Here is a 26,710-nt window from a genome sequence, read left to right on the forward strand (position 1 = left end):
TAGACGTCATTTAGGTTCTTGCAAACGACTCTGAGCGGATTAAACAGCTCATAATTAAATTTACGCTGATTAAGCTTAACCAAGATAAAGTGCCTCGAGAAGCGGTTAGGGACATTAAAGCTTATTTCACCAAGTAATGAAGGCGAGTCAATAGCACCATTTATTACTTTAATTAGAAAGGAAACGCCAAGAACAAATCTACGTTTCTCAAGAGACGGTAGGGACAGCAGAAGTAACCTATTTTCATACGGAGGAAGAGAGGCAATCGGATCCCAACCCAAATTTCTAAGGGCAAACAGCAAGAATTGCTTTTGAACAGATTCAATTGAATCTACGTAGCACCTATATGAAGGAGACCACACAACTTGGAGCTTTCTTTCTCAAGGAGGACGCCATTCAGTGCTAAGTAATTCATTGACTCACACAAGTTGGAAACCGCTGATTCGTTTATCGATCTAGGGGTTCTATTCACCAAAGATTACGTTTTAATTTGCACATTGAGCTGTCTTTAAATAAGACTAGGTCCAGGCTAGGTTTCATTAGGAGGTCCTCCAAGGAGCTTAAGGATTTTCATGTTTCTAAATGGATATACATTTGCTGAGTTAGACCAATCTACATTACTTAGTGAGATAAGCTTTGATGTTCCTAACCGCTTCTCTGGGCACTTTCTCTTCATTAAGTTTAGTCAATGTAAATACAATTGTGAGCTGTTCAACCCGTTCAAAGGTATTTGCAGACACCTAAATGATGTCTATTATTTAATCTCAATATCGGATTCTTTAAATTCCATCAAAACAACTATACTTAACACTAAACGTACCGACGTACGTTCATCCTACCATGAGCAGTCAAATGACCGCTTCAAAAAAACGTATGTATCTTAGTTAAGTGGATAGTAAACAAAATATTTTTCTGATGCTACAATAAAAACTCGATCCCCGCGTTTCGATGTATGTGTATTTTACGAAAAGTCAATAAGCTACATGATGATATAATAACGTTGAATGCGAGAAATTTTAAACAAAATTTTAAAAACGGTTATTTGACCGCGCATGGTACGTTTAGTGTTAATACGCACGGTTTGTCTATGTCGTGTTTAAATTAACGTGCAATCCTAACATCTCACTATGACTCGAAAATTAGTTGGTTTTTTTTTGGCGCTATAGGTTGTCAAGCTTTTGCATTTTTGCAGTGACTTAGGGATTCACTTGCAATTGGGATCCATGCCGGTCGTGCGGGTACATCTGTTGTGTACATGCTTATTTCCTTCTTCTTTGTTTCTTATTTATAAAGGCATTGTTGTTTCTCCTTCTTTACTTCTTCTTATATACTTTGTATTAGTTTTTAAAAGAATTAGTATAATATTTGCTTTCAAGAGTCAATTGAACTCGGCTCATAATTTAGTTTAGCTGAGTTCCATGTGCAAATAAATAAATAATAAACAAATATATTTTTTAGAAATGCAATACGAAGTAATCAAAAAATTTAAGTTTAAAGGCTTACCACGTCAGTTTAGAGTCAAAGTAAAATTCCGATCAATTTTTAACTAAGATGGCCTCGATGGATCGAAAGAACTACGTCAGCCGATGGATTTTTTAACACATGCTTAGGTTTTCAGTCGTACGTCTCAGTTTCCTATCTCTTGCTTTTAATAACAAATAAGAGAAACTTGAAAAAAGTACAGACCTAAGAAAAAGCGTTTATCTGGTCACCTCATCTTAATGTATAGCGTGATTCTACTTTTCCTCAATGAGCTTGATTCTCACATTTGCCGTACCTTAGGCGTTCTCTCAAAGTTTTTTCGTCATTTTATCGGTAGGTTTGACTAACTAATCCAGTTTCGTGAAAATGAAATTGTAAAAAATGTAATATTTTGATGTATTTAATTTACTCTCTGCGCTAAAAATACTAAGCTAGACAACTGCAAATGAAGTGAATGTTTACAATAATTGCATTTAATTGATCAGATAGACAAAGAGCTAAGCAAACGCCACGAATCCAGATATGTTGGCGTCTTTATCGCAACTTTAGTCTTGGTGTCGGTTAATGCAAAGCTTTGCCGCTATAAATGAAATGCAATATATAGTTGCAAAGAGACCCACATGTGCACGCACACAGATTAGAGCACTACACAGTGCAATTTTGTCTTTTTCTTTCAATTTTAATTCACTTAAAGACATGCGTTGGCTTAGCAGTTGCCGATCTTGCATATTTTTTTACAACTATTTTTTCTTAAGGATCAAGGACAGCATTGTTCACAAAATAATGTAAGAAATAAAAGAATTTTTTAACTTCTTGTGGACGGTGGCTGGCGTGAATGTTTTAAAGAGAAATGCAAAATTACTGGTATATATCACGTTCTCCTCCTGATCGTGGCAAACTCCAGACTTCTCTTTTTACTTTTGTCCATTTCAATAAAGATGTTTCATTTCTTTTGCGTCAACCTTGAGTAAATTTTATTTGAATGATTTTCTTACCGGCATCCCTTACGAACTCACGCCTTATTGATGTAATTATCATCAAATTTCCAAGATTATCCACGAGAATACGTTGGTATTTTTGGTTTACGGGTTAATAACATCTAGTATTGGCTCAAGAATTCGCTTTTAGGTGGTATCGCGAACAGGTGCCTCAGTTAGTACACATTTCAGTAAAAGCATGAAAGTTACTCTTAAATGTCAATTTACACGCGTATGAATTCAATCAATGAAAAGAGTATTTCATGAAAGCTCAATACTTTTTATAACTAACATATCGTGCACGGTTTTGACCATTTAAAACGGATGAAAAACCAATACACTCCAAGTGTTGATGACCGAAACACAACAGTGTTTGAGTACAGTTTACGTCAATTCACCACCTTGGCCAAGTCCAACATTCCAACAGCGATGTCACCTTTATTTTTTAGCCTAACTCAGGTCTTAAGATGATAAGCATTTAAAAAGAGGATTCAATTTTTTTCTTTTTTTTTCAGGAACAGGAATAAATAAATAAATAAATGGAAAACAACGGAAGTGTTATGAAAAATTATTTGAATAAAATTTTCGTTTTCTTTTTTTAATTAAACTTGTTTACATTGTGTTTCCTAGCCATGCAACATATGCTTATTCTCACATATGGTCGTTAGCCAATTATGGGATTTCTATAATTTTTCAGGTTTTCATTTGTTTTACGTTTATAGGCAAAATAAACGAACACGAGCCACTGCTGCTTTATGACAAATATTTGAAAATAATATTGTTTTTTTTTTGCAATTAAACATTTTCTGGTTTTCTCAAGAATCTAAAAGGCATCGCTATTGCGAGAATTGCCATTTTTTTCGTTAAGAATAAACTTGGGAATATGGACTGTTTCTTGACCAAGTTAGCATATTGTCCTAAAAACTTTCAATTTTATTGTCTGTCAAAGTTGAAATATGTCACAGAGAAAAATGTTGTAAATTTAGCATAAAGAAAGTAAAGACTCTCTCCACTAATATGTATGGCTGTAAACATATTTCATTTCTCAATTCATTAAAAAACCGGTACAAATAACATAAAGCATAATGCATAATTCTGCAATGGCACACCCATAAAATATAAAAAGAAGAAACAATAATGCGACAATCTTTAAACAACAACAAAAACCATAACGATAATGAAAAGTAGGGAAGACATGGCTTTGGTCGAATCTTTAGTACTTCCCATAATCATTCAAGAACGCTGAGGAGAGAAGAGTACATATATCTTTAAATTTCTATAACTTGTCAATATAAATAGAAAAGGGGTATTAGCGCGTAAGCGCAATACTTTTGATAACTTGTTAAGACTTTTCAGTAGTTTAGGGTTAAAACTATTTCAGTCCTTCCAGTGATTAATGAACTAATTTAGATAGAAAGCAGTCACATGATCGCTTCGCTTTTATGTTTACTTCATCCGTATGTCCGTTCAGTGAAAACTGACACAACTTTAAAAGGCCGAAGACAAACGAACACTGTCGGATACGAAACGATTAAAAATCTATTTCTGCTTGTTTCAAACGAAATGGCAAAGTTAACGCACTCATGAGAGATGACTTTGAGAAAGCGCAAGCGTAAAATTGTATGAACATTTTTTTAATTTATCTTTTTTTTTCTTTCATTGCAAACAGTAGTCGTTACAATTAAGCATTAATTTCATATTAAGTTTCATTTCATCGTTCGTTCAATGGAAACATTAAAAGATACTAAGCGCTACACACTTGTAGGCAGCGTTCATCTTATTTTATATGTTGTGTGTGGACAATACTGCTATTTGTACCACTGTGTTCACAAAAGAAAGGAAACTTTTTTTTTAAAACAACTAAGACTATTTTTGTCGGGCAAAACCAACCTCGGATGTCCTGCACCACCTCGCCTAGTACAATTTACAATTAATTGTTGTGATAATGTAGCAAAAATTACATTTTGCTTCCATCTAAAGGTATACTTTTTATAGGAGCCCTCATATGGAAGAGGGCCTAAAATGTCAGTTGACCTGATTTAAACTTAATAATGTTCATCTTCCCTCCGTATGGATCTTACCTTTCATGAGGTATCTTATAGTGAGGTTTGAAAAATACAATTACTTAATCCAAACTTGGCACGCTTAATTCCTGTGTCAAGTTACTATTTCGAACCAATCTTTATCAAAAAATATTAAAAAATAGATCTTTTTGCCGTACGAAGGTGGAATACAAAACATAAACGCATATGACACAGATTTGGTAGAAATGATTTGCTATTACGATCTATTTCATATTAAAAATGAGACCATTTTCACATAGAAGGGCTTACTTTTCGTAGGAAAGGTTATATAGGGAAAGCTTCAATATGTCAGTCCATTCGATTTGAATTTTTCATATCCATCTACAACGTCGAAACGGCATTACTCAATGATTTTAGCTTAGAAATTTTAAAAACGACAATTTTTGTTCTCATAACGACTTTTCAAAATACGGCGTCTGGTGGGAAGTGATTGCAAATGTAATTTGTGTCAAACTGTTTTCAACACTACTCGTTCTTGCAACAAAATTCGTCGACATGCTAAACACTAAAATATCTCAAAAATTGCGAATTGTATATTGAACAAAATGATACAGGAACAGATGTCAGGGAGACAGACGGACGCGCAGGCTTCTATCAATTTAAAAAAATGATTCTAAAGTGATCGCTATAATAAAAGGTGGGCCTCTCTTAAGCCTTCCCGGTTTTACGTACGTACGCATTTAATATACTCTTTACAATTATGTATTAATGGATGAGTTGTGCAAAAATGGGGTTGAAGCGAATACTTTCTACAGTTGTTAAGCATTCAATTTATAAATATGAAGATATCGTGGCAAAATTGTGTATTTTTTTGATTACTGAAGTTCAGTACAATCCTCCTTAAGTTAGTGGATTTGTTTAGTTATTATAAAATCTTTATCTCTTTTATTTATTTACCATACTATACCAGGTATGGATCCGCCCATCGCATGCCTGTGCAGTCAGCGTACGAGCCGCCTGCATGTGTTCAAAATGCAATGATGACAAGAGATAAGAAACCTTTCACTTACACTCCGGGTGGCATCGATTTATCTCAGATTAAATCTGAACGTATGGCTAAACGTTTGGCCCGGAATGCTCAAGCGGAAGGCGTAATCTCCGCACAGCAACAAAATCGACCTATACAGCCGCAATCGCCTGGTTCAGCCAGTCCATCTGCTAGCATGGGGGCAGCCGCTTTGGGTATGCCGTTTCAGGTGTTGCCTCCTGTTCAAGCAACACCGAGTATAACCGCTGGTAAGAATATAAATGGTGGCAATGCACCGGCTCCTCCCCCACCACCACCATCCTCCAATTTGTTAGCGACATCTAGCCTTGGAAGCTCATTTAATTCTCCGAATATAGCACGCAAGTCACCAACACAACAAACACAATTTGAGCCTCCTCCAATAGGTTTTCGACCAGAGATTAAAATACCGCCCAATCCCATGGCCGGTTTGCGGAAGGTGCCGCCACCTGTAGAAAGGAATAATTTCTGGAAAGATGAGTACATTAAAGAAAATTCGAAAAGTCCAATGCGCGATTCCGGCGACGATGTTATTAACAACAATGATTATAATGCTGGCAACAATGGCCTCCAAACGCGTAATAGCGATCAGATGAATATCAATGATAATACTGATGGTGAGATGAAAGCATGTAGAAGGAATATATTGGACATCATATCTATGCTTATTGCTGGTTTTGACTCTTGGCCATGCTTAAACTAATCTGCTAAAAGATTCATTTGGTTCTTGGGTTCTATTCATAATTTCAGTCCATTATACTATGTGGGAGCTTAACTTAATATTAAACTTAAAATATCAAAGCAAAACGACTGAAATAGCTTTGCAAATGCAATTAATTGAGTTAAGATTTTTAAGCACTAAATTTTAAACCCTTTTTTCATATACTGACGGTAGTCTTTCGTAAACATAGCTATTTACGTACCTAGGGATTTTACAAAATTCCTTGATAACCACATTTTCAATTAGCTTTGAATCATTTGATTTATTTAGCATTTATCCAGCTTTTAAATATTCATTATATTGGGAACACGGCCCACCTTTTAGTACCCTACACCACTTCGCTTACCACAGTTGTCCAAATAACGGTTTTTTACATGTTTTGTTATATGGCAAGCAATCGACAAAGTGGTCCGATCCGAATCGTTTGCAATACCGTTCGTCAGTGTAATAAAAGGTCGGTCTATTTCAGTTCCTCCTGTGGATTGTGGATATATATTTTTACATCACAAGTGGTGTAGATTATAATGAGCAGAAAATGTTCATATTGTGAAATTGAAAATAAATTGTTTTATTATTATTATTATTATTAATTTCGCCAGAGAAATAAATTCTAAGACTAAGCTCTTAAAAGCAATAGCATCTAAGGCTATCGGCTTTTATTAAAAACTCTACCGCACTTGAGATTCGAACCCACGACCACTGACTTGCTAGTCGAGATTCCTCGCCTTCGGCTACTCAGGCGGAAATTGTTTTTTAAGTTCTATGATTACTTATAAACAGATTTTAGTCGTTTTGCGTCAAAAAGTTTTAAAACATCATCAGCAATTCTAGAAACTTAAAAACTATCTTATGGTGACGGCTTAATTTTGTTATATAATACATTTTTAATTCATTGTTTAGTTCTCATTCGTGCGTCTTCCTTTATTAAATTTAAAAAAATAATAATAATAATTAGTTCCCAAATTTATACATTTAAAGGTTCTAAAAATCCGTTGGCTGTAAGTGCTCCCGCCAACACTAATCAATATCAACAATCCCCTAGTGCGAATGTCAATAACAATGCATACGCAATTTATCAACAACCACAACAAGAACAGCACACGTCTTCCATCCCTTCACAGCCAAGTACGCCTCAACCATATGCCATGCAGCCATCATCTGCCCCGAGCAAACCGCAAACAACACCGAAATCGGAATTTCGTAGTGTGGCAGCACCGCAATCGCCATCGGTACCAGTTTATACCCGGTACAATGACAGCCCCAGATCGCAATTGGACAATGCTACTCCTCCACAGAGCCCCTTCAAATATACTCAGCAGCAACAAGGACCGGGAGCAAACGTCTCACCTTTGGTCCAGCAGCAAAATACGCCATCTACAGCTTCTTCGGGAGCAGCTGCTTCACCTTCTCAAACGATACCGTGGCGTGGGCAACGTAGCAACCAACAACAAATATCTCACACAGCTTACAATAATAACGCGCAACAGCAGCAGCAATCGGATAATTATAATAACACTCAATCACCAAAACCAGTAAGTAACAAAGTTCTCTATTGGAGACTTTGTTTATAACAAATATGACCTCTAAGCAGAGCAAAACTAAAATATATTTTTTATAAAAATTGTATACGTTCACTGCCACCAAGCGGATGATGCTGTTTATTAATTATATTTGTTTTTGCGTAGACAAATGTCGGTTCTCTATATATTGCGCCGTTGACCCCCCCTACCGAACCACAAGCTCAGCATATTGTACGTCAGCAAATGGTGCAACAACAGCAACAACAACAACAACAGCAGCGTCAAAGCCAGCAACCGCCGCAACAATTACGTTGGTTGACTTCGCAACCAGTAGCACGTGAGCAGCCAGAATGGGCACGTCCGGAAGAAAATGGCAATGTCGTGCCTTCAACAATTAATCGGATCAAATCACCGCCGCCCTCATCTTTAACCACAAATACAATGCAACATCAACAAACGGTTTATAGCAACGGCATGCACAACTTTGGCTCTCAAAGCTCTCAAAGCTCTCACGCTTCGCCCGGCCTACGTTTACAAATCAATACAGTGCCATCGGCTCAATTTAATAACAATATTGCTCCGAAGGTAAAGAAAATATTTTTGAAAAATATACGACGACGCTCTTCTTCTAAGGAAATTATTATCAAATGTAATTTTCTAGGAACGAATTATACCTATACAATTGGAACAGACGCCCACCCACAATCCGAGTCAATTAAGTTTCAACAATCAATCAACAGCTGCTAATAATGGTAAGAAACAATTATTTCTGAAATATGAAAGTATTTTGAATGCATACTTGCACAGCTTAGAACGCGGATAGGAATATAGTATAATGTGGGTTAGTTTTTTTTTTTTTACCTATTTTATGTCCTTAAGGCGTCGTTTCTATTCGTTTTTATAAAATGTAATAGGACATTCCAGTGTTGATGATAACCACTGCCTATCGTGATTAATATACGAGACCTTTGCTATTATAAATTATTCTGACTGACACTTTCTCCATGATCCGCAGCTCCTGGATATATAATGCGGACACCCAATCAATTTGTGGATCAAGGTTATAATAGTTATGCAGGTCAGCAATCAACAACCACCCAACAACAGCAACAACTTATGACACCTATCGGTCAGCAATTAAATGCTCCACGTATGGTAATGCAGCAACAACAACAAGCGTCAACGCCTAGAACTCATATAATACCCATTGCTATTGAGGGTAACGAAGGTACCCGTGGACCCGTATCCAAGACTCCGGTTGTTATACAAAAGTGAGTATAATTTTATTGTAAATTTGCGATTTTCCTTATGCAAATAAGTAAAAATTGATTAACTTTAGACTTAAAAAAAATCTATCTTCTATAGCTTTTTTCTTTCTGTTAATTTATTAAAAGCTCTTCTTTTGTATATTCTCTCTTAATATTCTTTCTTTGTATAATACTTAATAATGTGATATGAAATGAAATGAATGCTTCTAAAAAGTGGAAATTATAATCTTGTAGTACATGACTGTCCACTTGAGGCTGAGATCAGATTTAGAAAAAATCGACTCAGGTAGTTTTGAGTTTGTTCATTAAGTCAAATATCGTCAAAAATCGAATTTTAATGATCCAAATTAAAAAACGACCAAAAGTGTATGTTGTCCTGGAAAAATGTGTTAAATGTTTGTTTAGCTCCATCATAATCAAAACATTCGAAGATCATCATCCATTATTCGCAGTGTACAATTTTTAATAAAAAAATCAATTAATTTATTTAATGTTTTTTCATTTCGCACTCTAGCTTTTAACGTTAAAAATTCATACATCCCTCTTAAATTGAAATTTACTAAACACATTTTTTTAACGTCCAAATGCCAAACGTTTAACAATATTTATTTTAGCGATCAACGTACACCTCCTGTGCAATCGAAATCTTTTAGAATTTTACAAAAAATCACAGACACTATTGGGGAGGGCAACGGCAACATGAAGGACTCTGCCGCGACAATGCGCCATAGACCTGACAATTATATGGATGCCGAACCGCAATTACAAAAGCCGCAGTTTGCACGTCAAATGAGCGCTCAACAGGCACGAAATAGTCCAACCGTTGAGCAAATGAGACGTTTGCAAATTGCTCACGAACAAGGTAATTTTGCTGTTTTTTTTTTTTTTTTTTTTTTCTAGTCTGATTTTCGTCATTCACTTCAAACGTTAGAAAGAACGGAAACTCTTAGATAAGAACCGAAAGAGCTTAATTCAAATTCAAATAAAACATGAAAGATAAAATTTTTTATCAATAAGTTCGAAACAATTGACAGCATCTGAAAGCATGTAAAAATGCCCATAGTTACATCCTCTTTCCAGTATAAGCGATCCAGCGTCAGCTACCAAAAAATTTGCGCTGTTGTCATAGGTAGAGCGAAAATTCGAAGACTTCGAGTATTCGTACAGGGGCATGTTCTAATTTAACTACCTGCAATGATTTGGATCTTTTATAAAGTGTATAGAAAAAAGCATACGTTAACCAATCTTTCAGACAAATTCGTTTTTAAGCTTCTCACACCATTTCTGGTGCAAGGGTATGTAAAATTTATGCGGGCATTTGCAACACTCAGATGGACTTGAGATATACCCATCTTTTATAATACCGATCGAGTTGGTACCAATTCGTCTATCAATTTAAGCTTGCCTATCCGTCTCTCTGTCTTATTTTATCGTATTCAACCTATCGGCCGCAATTTTTTTAGATACGTCGATGGAATTTAATACACTGCCGGGCATGTTCTGACCTAACGTCGACGTTATTGAAAAATTGGTCGGATCGGATCATTCGTTCGAAAAAACTCCCATACAATGCCCTATCTTGTTGGGTGGTGTAGATTAGGTATTTGGTGGTGGACCGTGGCCCTCTGTAGTGTTTTTACTTGTTTCGTATTATCTTCGTTTACATAATTGTTTCCTTCTTTCTTAACGCCAACTTCGCGTTCGGAAGAATCAAAATTCTTTTTTTTTTCTCTCTTGCTTTGTTAACGATTGCTGATAAGCATTTGTTAAGTAATAAAAATTTAGAAATTAAGATTAGTTTGAATTGTGAGAAATTAGACTAGTTATGAATGTTATGAAAGTCGAAAAAATTTTATTTTTAGAAGGGGTATTATATTAAGACAACGAATAAAGGGACGCCAGACTATAAGATGTATGATTGCTTTGGAAAATTGAATGAAACCTTTGCTATATGATTGAAAAAGAGAATAAATTAAAAACTTTTGGCAAAATTTCATTTTAAATCTTATATTAGGAGCGGAGTGAGTTGCTTTGCGCTAAGACATTTTAATATAAATTGATTTGGAATGCATTTATCAAAGTTTTCAATTAATTCCTCCTTTCTTTTACTGGTGCTACTGACACAGATCTTCTCGTTTGTTTATTATACTAAAAATCTACAAAAAGAAAAAAATAATAATAATTATAAAATAATAAAACAATATGAAATTCTTTGAATGCCCACTTTTAAATAATGTCGTGCTTCGTAAAATCTTCTTTCAGGTAACACACCAAGAACACAGGTGTCGACATTGAATCAGCAACATTATTTATACTAACTAAGGTAATAAAAACGATGAAGATCAAAGACCTTTCTTGCCGTGTAAGGAATCCTCTATAAATAATTGGGGTTAATGTCCACAAACATTGCTATACAAGTTTTCCTCTCGTCCCTTAAACTGCGACCTCTTTGTAAATATTAAAGAAACTTAGCCTTCGTATGGGACTAAATGAATGAAGAATGCACTCCGTGCACCCCGTGCTTTCTACGGATACACATTTTGCAATTATAGATACCTACTAATTATTGAAAAAAGCACACATTTATTTCTATGTCCACACAACCACATTAATTTCATCTCTTTTCTTCATTCTTCTTTCTTTTCCTCAGCCAGCAAAATCTTTTTAATTACTTCTTTGCAGCAAAACTATTGTCACGAGACGATTTCTTTAACCGTGGCAAAGAAAGCTACTGGCGCGGACCCATGTCCGGTAAATACGTTGTAAGGACGTAAAATTTTACCTTATCGACCGTCTAACTGCGCAGTGGCAACACTCAGTAACTAAGCCAGAATACTTATTAGAAAATTTCTTTGTTGGAAAAGCAGTTTATCTTTTCAGGTTAATTCGCAGTAGAGTTAGTCTCCCTAACACAGTCCTTTATACACCGCCGGATAATAACATGTATTTCTTTTCTTACATTCACTTCAATTTATTATAGATCCTCGCGTTACCTTTTACGCAATTATTTCAACTCATAATACATATTGTTTGCAGTTATACGTACCCGCTTTAAAAGCATAAGTTACTATTATCCATGGACTGCGATGAGCGTACGTTCGCTCACAATGAAAGCTAACGCTGGAAGAAGGACAAAACGTAAGACGGACGTTAACAATGCATTTCGTCAAATCGGCGTCCGCAGCTGATTATCGACCTAAACCTCTCTATCTCGTCCGTCAGAGTCATATCTTAAATTAATTATCCTACTCTTAAGCTACAGAAAGAAACCTACTCTTAACCTACCAAAAAGAAACTCGAATTTGCCCCACACAACGTTATCTGGGGATTTTAATTCTTTTGTAGGAAATTGACGAATAGTTATTATATAGAATCCACACTGTAATGCAAAACCCAAGAGTTATTATACCCATCACTGAATGTTTTGTCAAAATGTTTGCAACGCCTGTAAGGAAGTCCCTAACATCCCTCAAAGTATATATATATTCGTGATCAGCATCAAATTCTGAATCGATTTAAGCATGTCCGTCTGTCCGTCTTGTCGTCTGTATCATGTCTTTTGTAAACATTCTCCTAGCCGCAAAAACATAGCTATCGACTTTGAATTTGGCAGACACATTGGATGTTCTTGCGCGTAAGTTGGCATGGAAAGTGAGCCACATCGCTTGAAGCGACGGTTTTTTCCAATTGCGCTATATTTTCGCATGATATACGTCTACCTTTTAAAGTACTAAACGATAAACCTTATTAGCATTATTTATGTATTTCAAATGTTCTTAACTCATACGAAACAAATCTTTATCTACTTCGGTACGAGGTTAATTTTCACAAAAATTTGCGTAATTTTGCAACAAGACGAGAAAAAACGAACGAAACAAACGAGTAATCATTGTTCATACATAATTCTCAATCGAAGATTACGGAAGGCACTTACCCAATTTGCACGGATACATGGTGTAATTTTTTGTCTTTCAAATTTTAAAAATTATCACTCTTAATTACAATATGATCTTTTACATAATCATTTTACGTGCACAATCAACACGACTTTACCAGAGCGAACCTTTTATATTTTTATCCGTGTTATCGTATGCGACTCTTCAAGTCCTCTTATTTGATACCTAATTGTTTATACCGCTAACAAAGAATGCATCGTCCACGTTGTGGAGATTTAAACAATTAAAAAAGTCACTTGTGTGCCTTGAGTCGGCATGACTGATTGTTTTCATGGTATAGGTGCTCCCAGACCACTCATGGAATATACATGCAAATTTTCAACTTTGTATATCTTGTAATTTATAAGGAACAAGCAAAAACCAAATGGTTTTTCTTTATTTTAAACATAGGTTATGTTGTAGGGTGGTCATGTTCTTTGGCTGATTTGTCCCGTTGTCAAACCCGTGTGCAGGCGCTTCTAACGTCTTTGCCGAATTTGAAGCCATTAGCTTCATTCAAACGGATGAGCGTGCTTGAATCGGTTCAGATTTTGATGCTGATCAAGAACACATATAATTTTATATATTATGTGTCACCATTCTCATCCTTCAATGATGGTTTATCTCTATTCTTTTACAGGGCTATAGCTTACGCAGCAGTTTTCTCTGCTGCGTTCATGCAACCTCGTTAGCACTTCTCCCTTCAACTGTCATGCAAGTTTCTTCAATTGTCTTGAGATTGTAATTGTGTTTTCAAAGGATAAGGACAACTAAGCTCATTTCTCCGTCTGATATGCTTCCAAATGTTTATTTTTTCCTGTAAACCACACTTAACCAAATTGTAATGAATTTGGTAATCGATCAATGGTTATATTTAGAGTCTGAGGCAAAATTTCAGTCGCAATAACTTATTCTTGATACAATCCCATTAAAGAGCGATTATCTTGATCATTTCGAAGAGACGAGTACGTGGCCAAACTGGTTTTTATGGGCAGTTCGTTAAATTTCAAGCCAAAATACACACATCTATCTCGAAATATTCAAGTTTTGAGATAATTGACAAAATTATCTAAAGTAGGAAGAAAAATATTCGGAACAAATTAATCGTTGATGTTTCGTTTACCTTTCGCTTTACAAACTATTCACATCGCACTTTCCAAGTTCATCTCCACATCTAAAGAGATGCAGTGGAGGTAATTAAACTTTCGAGTTACAAATATTTTTCTCAATTTGAAGAAAAAACAAATATTGATGTTTTTGTAAATCTCTCCTAACAATAATATAATCTCTAAAGTGAGTGAGACGTTCAACCTAACAGTACCTTTTTACATGGGGGACTGTTTCATTAAAAGTTGTTTTTGATTATTTTTAGATTTAAATAACGTAGAACAGCAACACATACCACCCAGTGAACAACAAGTACCAGAACCAAAAAAATATACAGGAAGCGCTATACCAAGTCGATCATTTAAAATATTGCAAGCGATGACAGCACCAGAGAATGCTGGTAAGTTCTCTTCATGCAATGTATTTTCTAAAATAGTTCCCTTTCCCCTCCACACATTTTTAGAATATGCTATATATCTCATTCATACATATACCTATGGCTTATCATGTGACATCCAGTACATTATCTTAAGAAAAAATTTCAATTCGGACGGTTTTTTAAAAATCATAAAACATTTTTATTAAAATTCTTTTTTTTTTTTTTTTTGTTTTTTTAAATGGAAATTTCACCTTTTCATTGCAACTTTATACGTCTTTTGAACGGAAATAATTTTTTAAATTTGTATTGTAAGTTTTTGTTTTTGTAAAAAAAAGTTATTATATAATGCTTAGCGTTCCATTTCACTTTTTAAATCTTCAATTAATTAAAATTACACACGTTCTGTAAGAAAAAATATTGTTTCCTAATACCTGAAGTATGTCGTCCAACAAGCAAACTAAGTGAGTAATAATCCACCTAAGGAGAACAATGAAAAGTTTTTAATCATTTTTTGATATCCAACTTCAACATGAAACATGTAACAAATTTATCAATTTTATTCATATTCCCATATAACTAACTAGTTTAGAAATCAAATCAGTTCACCATTTTCAATACATAACTTTTCATAAAAAAAACCCCATCGCACCTTACTAAGTCATTATCAATTTGGCAAAGATTTAATATCAAAATTTTTTGTATCATCTGTATACTCACGATACTATTTTATTTCATTTATATTTTTCTCTATTTTCCCCGTTTCGGCAACTTGTATACACCATTCACTTCTTTGGTTTGAACGAACGAATTCTCTACTACAGCTAGATATAATTCTCAACACAGCAAAGGACTGTATGATGAACAAAATTATAGTCGTGACTTATTAACAACACGCTGTCAGTCTTTACCTCCTACCCCTACCATGCCTATGTCCTCACCTATTTGCTGTGATTGTGATTGCCATTGTCACCATCATGGGCCTTTATTACCTTCAACTAATTGGCGATATATTCAAATTTTAACACATTCCTTAGATAGTCCAGAAAATTATGTAGTACCAGTGTGTTATGCACCATGTCATGGTCCTTACTTAACTTGTTACCAACCGTCAGCTAATTTTCCAAAGCCTACCTCTGATCTAGATTTACAAAATCAAGTTTATTTTCCTTGCTTGCCACCACCTTATTCGACTTGTTATAATTGCCACCCGTCTCATCCACATATATCACGCCCTGGTAGCCGTAACTGTAGACGGGCTCGTAGCGTTTTACCGGACATTACAATAACACGAAGTGAAGATGTCATATCAGAAAAGCACCTTCAGAATTGTCGTGAAACCTTTGAACATGATTCAGTTAGAACTTCAAATCAGACCTTAGAATGCAACTCCGTGAAGTCACAAAAAGACTCATTTATTAGCACTTCTGTTCGAAAATTACCGGAGAACGATATAGCAGCAGGACAAAAATGGTATGAAAATGCAAGTCAAACTTCTAGTTCTAAGGACGATACCGCTTTGAATAACGACAATAGTAAAATTAGTAATCTGCTCTCTATCAAATCATTCAAAAATATTCTAACTTATAGCAGTGAGAATCAGAAACCTGTTATCGATAGTTTTGAAGACGATTTTACTATAAGCGATTCAATTTCCAGCGCGGAAAACGATGAAGAGGACGAAGATGAAATTGCGGTAGAAATGGATGTCAATACCGAAGATTCAGATGAAACTGAGGTTTTTCTGGAAGAAGAAAACTTAAGTGTCATTTACGAAGAAGAAAGTGATTTTGAACGTAGCAGTGATTATCCCAAAACTGTAATAGGAAGTAATGGTTCATTGCAGAGTATAAAATTGTCCGACCAAATAGAAGATAATGATACGGACAATCAAGAAGAGTCTACATCAGTTACTGTTAGACTGCCTTTAAAGTTCTCCTTTAGGCGTTCATCTAATGATGAGAATGTTGCTACGGTCGAAGTAGGAACGTCTCAAGTTGAGGAAAAGAAAGACAGCTTATGCTTGGATGAAATGGAAAATTGCGTTCAAATGATATCTGAAAATAACGACTGTGAAAGGACGATTTACAACAATTACAATGTTAGTGTAACTTTACCTTTGAAATCTTCGGATAACAAAAATTTATTGAAAAATAAATCATCACCTGACAAATCGCCAATTCTTCGTCAGTCAGTTGATATTGATGCCTCAGCTTTCATATCGGAGTCACCAGAGCCGGAAGACTTAAATTTCTTTGCTACACTTATGGCTACTAAGAAAGAGACGCAAAAAATCAAGGAACAATCAGCAAGCTATTGGGGAAACAGCATCGAAGAGACACTTAAGTCAAACGAAGCAGAATTATTGGAAACGAAAGAAGCGGATGAAGAAATTGAAGATGTATGGACGAGCAAGACAGGTGATTTACCAGCTTTGAAAGTCCTTAATAGAAAAGAGAATTACTCTAGTGTTCGTTCCATTATGGTCAATGGGACTATGAAGAAAACGGATGAACAGAAAGAAAACATAATAAACACTAATAACTGTGAGATTATTAAACTCAACGAAGAAAGACCCTCAAACAATATGAAAACGCAGACCAATACGGAAATTCCTTATGGTTGTGTTGAATTTTACTCCCAACTACCGACGGATAATCCTATTTTGCGGTCGAGGACAGAGCTAAAAGAAGGCGAATCTGAAGAAATGGAATGTAAAGAAGGAAGTAATTTATTGGAATATATCACGGACAGTCAAAAGACGGTTCATCGAAAAACTGAAATGGAACTCACTTTGCAAAGGACGCTTGAAGGACGCAATTCCTCAGAAATGACTGAAAATATTACATTTTATAACGATATGAAATGTAAAATCATGGATGAAAACCCTGAATATTTGTCGCTATATACTGACTCAAAGACCCCGGAAGATCTTAGAGAAGTAGACACTGATGAAGAGTTTGATTTTTGGACAGAGTACGAAGCCAAACAACATCAAAGCGACAAAGTTGGTCCATCAAAAGCAGCGAACTTTTGGGCCTTAAAAGAACACGAATTCTTTTCGGAAGAATCACGAGTAATGAGAAATAAGATGAAATACTATAAATTCCCTACCTTCTCCAAAGGATCGCCACATGAAAACAGACAAACCAAAGAATGTGGAAGGAAAGAGAAGGAAGTTCAAAACAAGCCACTAGCTCATGTTACCCAAGATAACCAAGAAAATAATGAAACAGTAACTCCTAAAGAAAACACTGATGCCAAAATTATGGAGGAAATAGACTTCTGGGCAGAGATTGAGAGAGAACGCAAAAATAAGACTCAGGCAATTACTAAAGAATTGAATACTAATCAAAAAAGTAATAATGGAAACAATGATGTGTCTTCTAAAGAAACTGAATCCTCGCAATCCACTCATGTTGAGCCTTCATTGGAAATTAATCTCTCATCAAATACTTCGGAAAGGGAAAATTCTAAAGATATTAACAAAACATCCGTACGCGAACGTATTGCGGCTTTTGAAACCTGTGCGTTATCTACTTCCCTCGACAGTAGCACATGCAGATCATGCATAGCTCAGCATTCATTGCCAATTTCCAATTCTATCAAGCAACCTGCGCTGCCACGCAACAGTAGTATTCAACGTTCCGAATCGGAAATAGAAGAAGAAGACTCTGGCGTCACGGACATAAATAAATCCGGAACTGATACCGAATCCGAGATCTTTCCGGAATTACGAAAAATGACGTCTTATCAAAGGGCAGCTACTCACTCGCGTCTATTCAAGTTGTTACAAGAAGATATGGAAATAAAGGACGTCTATAAAGAAAGCGATTCAAAGCCCAGTCGTAAAAAAATTGTACACAATGTTAGCATAACTAGAAAACAGAATCCTCAAGCGCTATTAGACGCTGAGACCATGGCAGAACGTCGAGAGCGCTTGTCATTACCTTCATATAATAATAACTGCTCAGACACACACAATATAGTTAATGATCAGATGGTTGTAGAATTGGTCCAAAGTCTTCTTCTAAAAAGTGATAACTCATACCTACGGCAATTACCTATGGAAAAAATACAAGCAGTAGCTAAGAGAGTTCTCGATGAAGAATTAAATACCTTAAACGATTCACTAGCGGATACTAACCCAGTTGTTATCTCAAACAGTTTCAAAAGAAACAGAAGTGCTTGTCCGAAAATTGGCGAAGGCAAAATAATGGGGAGACAAAGATACTGCGGAGCAATACGTTACGCATGATTTTAGATACAGCTATCATAGGTAGAGATTTACTTAGGGGAGCGGAATCATCAGAAAGTTTAATGCCCATCACTAGATCTTCTTAGAAGTCTTAGAGAATTACACGCAGGCTTAGTGGGTAAATTGGGAAAGTTTTAAGTTCCCTTCAGCGAATTTCAAAATATTTTTCATTTCATTTGATTGTGCAAGAAAAAGGACACGTATAAAAAATATGAATTGTCTTAATTAAGTACTGATCTCAAACTTGCATCTATTGAATGCATATTCAATTTTATCTACATTAAAATCATCAACGTTGCCTTGTTGAGAAGAGATTTGTTCGTCGAACCAAGAAAAATTAAATCCGAAGATATATCGTTAACCTAATCATCACCAACATTATTGCATCAGTTTATTAGTTAAAAAACATGCAATGTAAATAATTTGAGCACAAAGTGTACTCTGAAATCAATCAACCACAAATGCATTTTTTAACAGTCATCAAGACCAAAAATACAATCGGCCTTAATATGTAATTCAATAAAGAATTGTTCAGAATTGTGAAGGTATATATGTATTAAAATCTTTGGTTATATATATTTTTCTTGCACATGGCTTATGTCTGATTTGTTTCTGCATTTTGCAATCTATTAAATTTTTACTTTGCTAGCTTTATATTTGCTATGTATAGCTTAGAAACACAAATATATTTGCGATAATATTTGCGTACGGTAAACGTAAAGAATATGAATTTAAAAACGTGCTGAGCCTCCGTTCTTATTGGATAAATCTGCCATTAGATCCTAAGGAGAGCTACATTATATATGGATACAGTGATAAAGATATCGTAAATGTTTACAAAGAATACACATCGCAGCTTCAAAGTTCAAGCACCCACACATTGTACGTGCCCTTGCCAATATAGTCCATGGAAATCCTTGTAGCAAAATTTAAGATGTTTAGGTATTTAAAGCCGTTGCATTAATGTTCTCACCTCCATAGTTAAGTGAATAGCGGTCGATTCGGTTATATGTCGTGAATATTTCTTCTTTATACCTGTTTTTCTACGCCAAACAAAAACATTTCAAACCAGCCTTAGTAGCAAAGTCAATCAAATTCGCCCATAGTAAACTCTTGAGAACACGTTCGCTGCCAATCGTCACATATATGTGACACAGCGATCTCTTACTCCAGCCCAACAAGACGGAGGGACAGGCGGACAGAAAACTTAAATTAATTCAGAATATAACTGTGAATCGATCGGTGTAAGAGAGGGTAGTGATCTATCTCAAGTCCTTCCGAGTATGGCATACATCCGAACAAATTTAATATACCCTTCTACCACAAGTGGAGTAGGACATAAAAACGCGTAAAAAAAACTCTGGAAATACCGAAATGTAAAAGCCCACTATTTCTCGGTCGCAAGTAAAACACCGAACTATTTTAAATGATTTTCTTCAAAAACCTAGAGTTTTCGTTATTAGTTTTAAGCAAGAAAAGCTGGATTTTAAAAACGGGTTCAGACTGCTTTACCAGGTTTCTTAGACTATATGGCGATAGATGACGATAGTGGACGAAGTCGATGGCAAAATATCTTCGAAAATGATATTTTCATAAATTTCACATGAAAACATTTTATCGCAAAATATTGAAGAATTATTTAATCGTTTAATATAAAAACTAATTCAAAAAAGAGCAATAACAAAAATGGGGAGTAAACTCCACCTTTGGCAAATTTTCGTAGAAATCGTTTAATAAATAGACATATTAATGAAGGGAATATGAAAACACAAACATGTCTTACTTCGTAAGTATGAAGTTCGTCAATTTTAAATAACGTTTTGATGAATGAGTTGCAATTAAAAAGAAAAGGTGAAGTTTTCTCTCTCTCTCTCTCTCTCTCTCCTTTGTCTCATAAACATGCGAGCGAAAGATTGATATGTGTTTGCATGCCTTAACTACATAACAACAATTTTATTTTCTTGTTTTTTTTTTGTCACATAGAAAAAAAGTCGTTTTAAGTTGTCCCTTGTGTCATTTAGATAGCAAGCTAATCATACTGTTTCTGACTTTCTTAAGCTTTTTATGTAAATATTTCCGGATTTGATCAAGTTTATTATTGCTAATAATTACTTCTTTATTACCATCTATCTTTCCAGGACCTGGACAATCGGATCTATAATTAGTTTCTTTAAAATCATAGAAATTAATTTTAGATTAATTTAAAAAATCTAGAAAAGGAAAACATTTTAAGTCCAAATATTCTTCAACTCTAGCGAGGAAAAGGAAAATTCGGGCATTTTTAAATTGGTATCGAGAAATTTTCATTTAAAGACTAGGCCGCGTTATTAAAAATGATCTAATATTTAGTTTAAGGCATATTTAAACATTTACCTGCTTATCGAAAGGGAGGAAAAAACCACAGACAGAACAAAATGATGAATCTAAATTATTTAAATATTCTTATATAAAAGTGAAAAAATGTAATAAATATTTCAAAAAGCCATAACTACAAGATCCGTACTTGATATGAAAAAAATTTCAATTACATCTTTCATAGGTATTAATAACTGTAAACGAAAACTCCTTTTTTATTCATATATACTCATATTCTTCTAAACTCTATTTTTAATTTAAATGATTTTAATGCTTCAAGTATGATTTTTACGTCGTTTTGTTAATAGCTTGATATAGATCACCGCTTCGCTATTAGCAAATTGCTGTTATAGAAATTGTTGGGCTTTTCAAAAATACATTTAGAAACTAATTTATTATTTACTTATAAATAGTTAATCAAATTAATATTTAATTAATATGAAGTTTTTTCTTGAATAAAATAAAAGAAACTTTTATCTATATATCAAAAGGCTTCAAATATTTTTTTGCACTTTATACTTTATACATTTATTACGCTGCATGAAACCAAGAACATGCATTTTTGCAAGCAACAATTCAGCAACAATCTTACGTGAGTAGGTCGTAGGCAAAAACAAGAACAATAATTTATTTTATTTTTATAACGATCAGCGAAGGATGTGATGCTTGCAACGCCCAGAAGGAAGCATCGGAGATTACACAAAGTATATGTAATCTCGATCAGCATTAAATTCTAAATCGATTTAAGCATGTCCGTCTGTTCGTCTGATCGCCTCTCGGTCTGTGTATGTCTGCTGTAAACATTCTCTAGACCACAAAAAGACATTTACCGACTTCAAATTTGGCAGCAGCATTGAAAGTTCTTGCATGCAGGTTGGTATCAAAATGGACCAAATCGGTCGAAGAACACGCCCGCAACACCACGTAAACTCAAAACTCTCCTTTCCAAAGGAAATGAAAAATTGGATCTTTGCTCAGTACTCGTAAATTATAGCAAAGAAATGTACAAAGGTTTGAATGCATATTCCGGGCGATGCAGTAGCGTCTGTGTACAACAATAGCAAAAAGTGAACCACGTCTACCCAATACAATAGTGTATTAAATTTAATTATTTTTTCAATACCTTTATAACAAGCAGAAACAAACTTGGAAAACTCCATAAAGTATACAAATTCTTGGCCAGTTACAACTCTTGAATGCACCTAAACATGTCCGCCTGTTCGTCTGCGCATCTATCTGTTTGCGTAACTTTGTAGTATTTGTGGTAAAAATTTTTCCGTTAGCGAAAATGAAAATATCTCCCTACAAATTTGCAAGAGACTTCGCAACTGACCTAAACTTTTCGAAGAACACGCCCACGCACGCCACATGCCCCTATTACAAACCCTTTTATTTTGAAATCAACAGCGCCCGCTCCACACTACAGAGCATGAGTATTTTGTTCTTTTACTTCTTTTGTCTTTTTTTGCGGTAAACGGTGATGAATATAAAAGATTCGATTCCGATCGAATTTAATTTTCTTATGTGTTTCATATCTTTTTATGTTGAATTTGCACTTTTCTCGTCTTTTGTTTGCATGCGAAATATAAAATACGTAAGCAAAGGCATACAAATAAGGTGAAAAAATGGTTCTATTCGCTTCCGTGTTTTCGTTTTGTCTGCTTTTTATATAGTATATAAAGTTTATGCGGATGTATGCAACACCTAGAAGGACAAACTTTATCTCAGAAAAAGAACCCTATATAGGTTTAATATAATAGCAATATTAAGCAAACTGGTATAGGATTTGTATTGGTGAACCATGTCCCACTTTAGTGTTTTTATTCGATCATCCTCACATTGAGCTTGAAATATGGCTGAAAGGGAAAACACTAACGTATTCTGCATACCATTGAATGCTATTAATATGTAAAACTTTAATGGATTACAGATTGTAGGTAATCAGCTTATAAATACTTAATTTTCGGTGAGTCTAACGAATTTGTGCTCCCAATTCCATATTGTTGTTTTTATTCTGTATTACATAAGTATAATAGATTAGCGATATTGGCGTTTTCGTTTCTTAAATCTTTCAAGGCTTGATGCACTTCATTTCCAAGTCTCGCTGACGGAAGATTTAAGATTCGTATTGCATTCAACCTAAGATATGTAAGCATAGTAAAGAGTACGTTTCCCAAAATGAAGTTGCGTATGAATGCGTATTATTTTGGCAAAAAAATTATAATTAAAAAATAAGAAAATACATCATCTTAAGTTTTGCCCACTAAGGCAGCGATCGTTCTATTTTTGAACGCCGGGAAACGCCATTTTACGTCCATTTTTGAAACCACAGGAAACAAGCGGTAACGGCAATTAATTTCCTAAGCAATTGCAGTTTTCACCTGTATTATCCTCTAAGGCGTTAAAAAGAAGGAATAACATAAATTTTCATACCCCATACTATTAGTTGGACGTGATTTATTTTTTATGTTTTCGTAGAATAATTTTTTGAAAATTTGTTTCGTATCTATTTTAGTGTAGGAGAAGCGACCAAAAACAGACACGAAAACCAAAGGCGTTTTAGTTTTGGTTGTAATGGCATTAAGGGCGCTTTCTTTGACCTGTCTGGACCATGTTCAAACTCTGTTGCAAATTTGTAGGCGATGCTCTCTTTTTTGTAAACCGGGGAGTGTGCAGCACACCATTGGGCGCACGAGTAGGTGGACGGACAAACAGACACACAGATGGATAGGCGAACAGACGGACTTGCCCAAGAATTAGTATATTCCATTTTGCACGTTGCAAAAGCTTGTATAGACCATGAATGAAATGGAATGAAAACGCCCCTGTGCAATAGTTGATGTTCGAAGTTGGAGTTCCACCGTCACTGAAGTAGCAATTTGTTAAAAAACTTAACGCGGAATTATTTATTGCTATCTTTTATTTATCATTTATTTTTTCCTTGTACGTCATACTTTCTATATTATGTTAACTTGTTTTAGATCTTTAAATAGTTTTGAACAGATATCTGTGTGTGTATAGATATATTTAAAATTAGAGAAAAAATAATATGGAACATTACTTTTACAATCAATCTATTGTGTATAATATATAAATAATATGAAACCCAGATACTTTTAAACATTTGCATCCGAAATGAAACAAGTAAGGAAATTATATGCGCCTGCTACTAGATCATCTATACCTACCACGCTTACATTAAAAAATGCTCCAAGGATATGAAACCTCGTCACTTTATAACATTGCATGGATAGTATCCATCCCATCCTTCCAGATAGTGTGATTACGATTAAAAAGACAAATTTTTCAAAAAGTTTTTACGGAGAGAAATATTATCTCTGCAAATTCATGTTACATTCCACTCCAGTTGCGGTACAAGGATGTGTTAAGTTTCTTCGAATGTATCCAACACCTAGAAAGACTTGAGATAGGCCCATCTCTTATCATACCCATCAATTCAGAATCACTTTTTGAACCGATCTAAGCTTGTCTGTCCGTCCACTTGTGTCTGTTTGTACTTTCTTTTCAACCTACAAAACATATTTTGATGAAATTTGGTATGCAGACTTGTTTTGTGCCAGGAGGAACGCTATTGAAAATACTTCCAATCGGAAGACTTTTTCGACCACTTCCCGTATAAAGCTTATTTTGAAAAGTCGTTACATGAATAACAGCCTTAAACCAAGCGGTGTAGGGTATTTAACGGTGGGCCGCATACCACATTAGTGTTTTCATCTCTTTTAATTGAAAATGGTTTTTTATTCATCAACCAAAGGAAACTTCAAAAACCCCCTAAACTGTGTTCTTGCAGCAAGTTCTAAATCCCGTACGAGGAATATCTACGGTAAACGTTTCCATGACCGCAAAAAACAAAACTACCGACTACAATTTTGTTTTCGTTGTACGCAAATCGGTTCTGATCATAGACACAATCGGCGAAAGGATCAGTGCAATACAAAATGAGAATACAGTGCAATATGAAATGAGAATACCGATCAGCCCATCAAAATAGGAGACTATTCACGCAAGTTACCGCAAAAATTGATAAATTGTTAACTAACCCCTGTTACGTTGATGAAAAAAAGAAGGGGCCAATATAAAAGCGCCTCAAGATGTGCGATGACAATTCCTGGAAATTACCTGCTTATGTACATGAAAGCTTTGCCTGGTACGTGATAGATAAGTGAGGCTCGCCTTCTGATGACTATCGTAAAACAACCACTATAAATTCACTTCCAATTAAATAAATTTTAAATGAAACAAAACGGCTAATGGTTGAAATAAATTTTCTTTCAAAAAGGAAAAAATCCAATAAAAATGTATTTTAGATTTGAACTTGTAAAATAGAGATCATAAAAAATTTAATTCTATGAAACACAAATAAAATGTTATTCAATAATCCAGGAAGCATTGCAGCAACGGTTTGTGTCTTTTTATGGAGTAGGAGAATGGTTGACGGCACCGTATGAAATCTCAGGGGATCCAATCGTGAGATGAATAGGTCGAAAGATGCGCTGATATATTCAAAGGTTATCTTTAAATAAAGTCCTTATTTATGCTTGATGAGACCGCTGACGCTTTTCATGCATTTAAATGGCAAAGCGTAAGAGTAGATTGAATATAAGAACAATGGCAACAGTCGCTATAAAGCAGTTCACTATAAACCGAAAATTTGGGAAACTGGACATTTCAACACCCATATTCAATTTAGATGGCTGGATCTATTAATTATGTACGATACTCGTAATTTAAATTCTTGTTTGTTGTTACATTTATTATTTCTGTTTTATAAATGTGTTTAAAAGTAGAACTGTATATTTTTATATATATATATATAAATAAATTTCTATAAAAATATGTAAATATTCTTTACTTAAGAAGCGTTCACAATAAACCACGGTCACTTCAATTTGCCCCTGTTTGTTTTGTTAACCCACTTATAAGCTCGTTATTCACTTTTATTCTCCACTAGGGAGTTTTTATTAATCTCTTTTATGCTCAACTCATTTTAGTAGAAGGAGAATTTGCTCGTCATTACTTGCTTTTAATACTTACGCACAGTAAGTAGTTTTTACAAAGTTTGTTTAAAATTCGGTTCAACGTAGTTTTCTATTTCTTATCTACGGATTTATTACGAATTTCAAGAGAATGATTTTTACATACCTCAGTGACAACACATTTTGTCTGGACGGATACAATTGCTTTTCAAACACCATTCGCACTACATTGATTCTTTGGTACCTTTCTAACAGAAGCTCATTCTCCGATCTTCCCGCAACCATCGTGGATGAATGAACGATGAAACTTTAAATAAAAACTTGTGTGATGGTCCAATGATTTTAACTTTTAGAATTTCTTTAGCAGGCAGAAGCAGAGCCATCTCAGTGACAATTTTTTGAGTTGTCTTCTATATAAATTTCTAGATATTATATATCGAATAATATAATTTCTATAAAGCCATCACTGAGCGATAGATCCTTGCGGCAACTTTCTTTTCTCACTTTCCAACAATTGGAATAAAATCATTAGCAGAGCCTATCGCTGCTGTGCTAGATTTTCGAAAAAACTTGAAATTTAAAAAAAAGGGCGTAAATATTGTATAAAAGATAGAATCTGCCACT

At 34.8% G+C, this 26,710-nt stretch overlaps 1 protein-coding gene across 13 annotated transcripts in view; it reads left to right on the top strand.

Annotated features, from left to right (window-relative positions):
* Positions 1-21,126, top strand: part of LOC119640610 (myb-like protein AA) — a 49,052-nt gene extending 27,926 nt beyond the window's left edge. For 8 of the 13 annotated variants that reach the window (XM_038038770.1, XM_038038776.1, XM_038038771.1 and 5 more), the window contains exons 3-11: positions 5,454-6,166; positions 7,249-7,802; positions 7,956-8,375; positions 8,452-8,542; positions 8,806-9,061; positions 9,273-9,344; positions 9,673-9,920; positions 14,366-14,500; positions 20,873-21,126. In XM_038038770.1, the coding sequence (XP_037894698.1) occupies positions 5,454-6,166; positions 7,249-7,802; positions 7,956-8,375; positions 8,452-8,542; positions 8,806-9,061; positions 9,273-9,344; positions 9,673-9,920; positions 14,366-14,500; positions 20,873-20,895 (2,512 nt within the window). In that variant the 3' untranslated portion in view covers positions 20,896-21,126. Of the gene's footprint in view, positions 1-5,453; positions 6,167-7,248; positions 7,803-7,955; positions 8,376-8,451; positions 8,543-8,805; positions 9,062-9,272; positions 9,345-9,672; positions 9,921-11,320; positions 11,382-14,365; positions 14,501-20,872 lie in introns of those variants that run through there. The other 5 variants (XM_038038777.1, XM_038038769.1, XM_038038768.1 and 2 more) reach the window with 5 other exon arrangements.
* The last annotated feature ends 5,584 nt before the right edge of the window (positions 21,127-26,710 follow it).

This window comes from Glossina fuscipes, unplaced genomic scaffold (assembly GCF_014805625.2).
Source record: "Glossina fuscipes isolate IAEA_lab_2018 unplaced genomic scaffold, Yale_Gfus_2 121, whole genome shotgun sequence".
NCBI classification, from domain to species: Eukaryota; Metazoa; Arthropoda; class Insecta; order Diptera; family Glossinidae; genus Glossina; species Glossina fuscipes.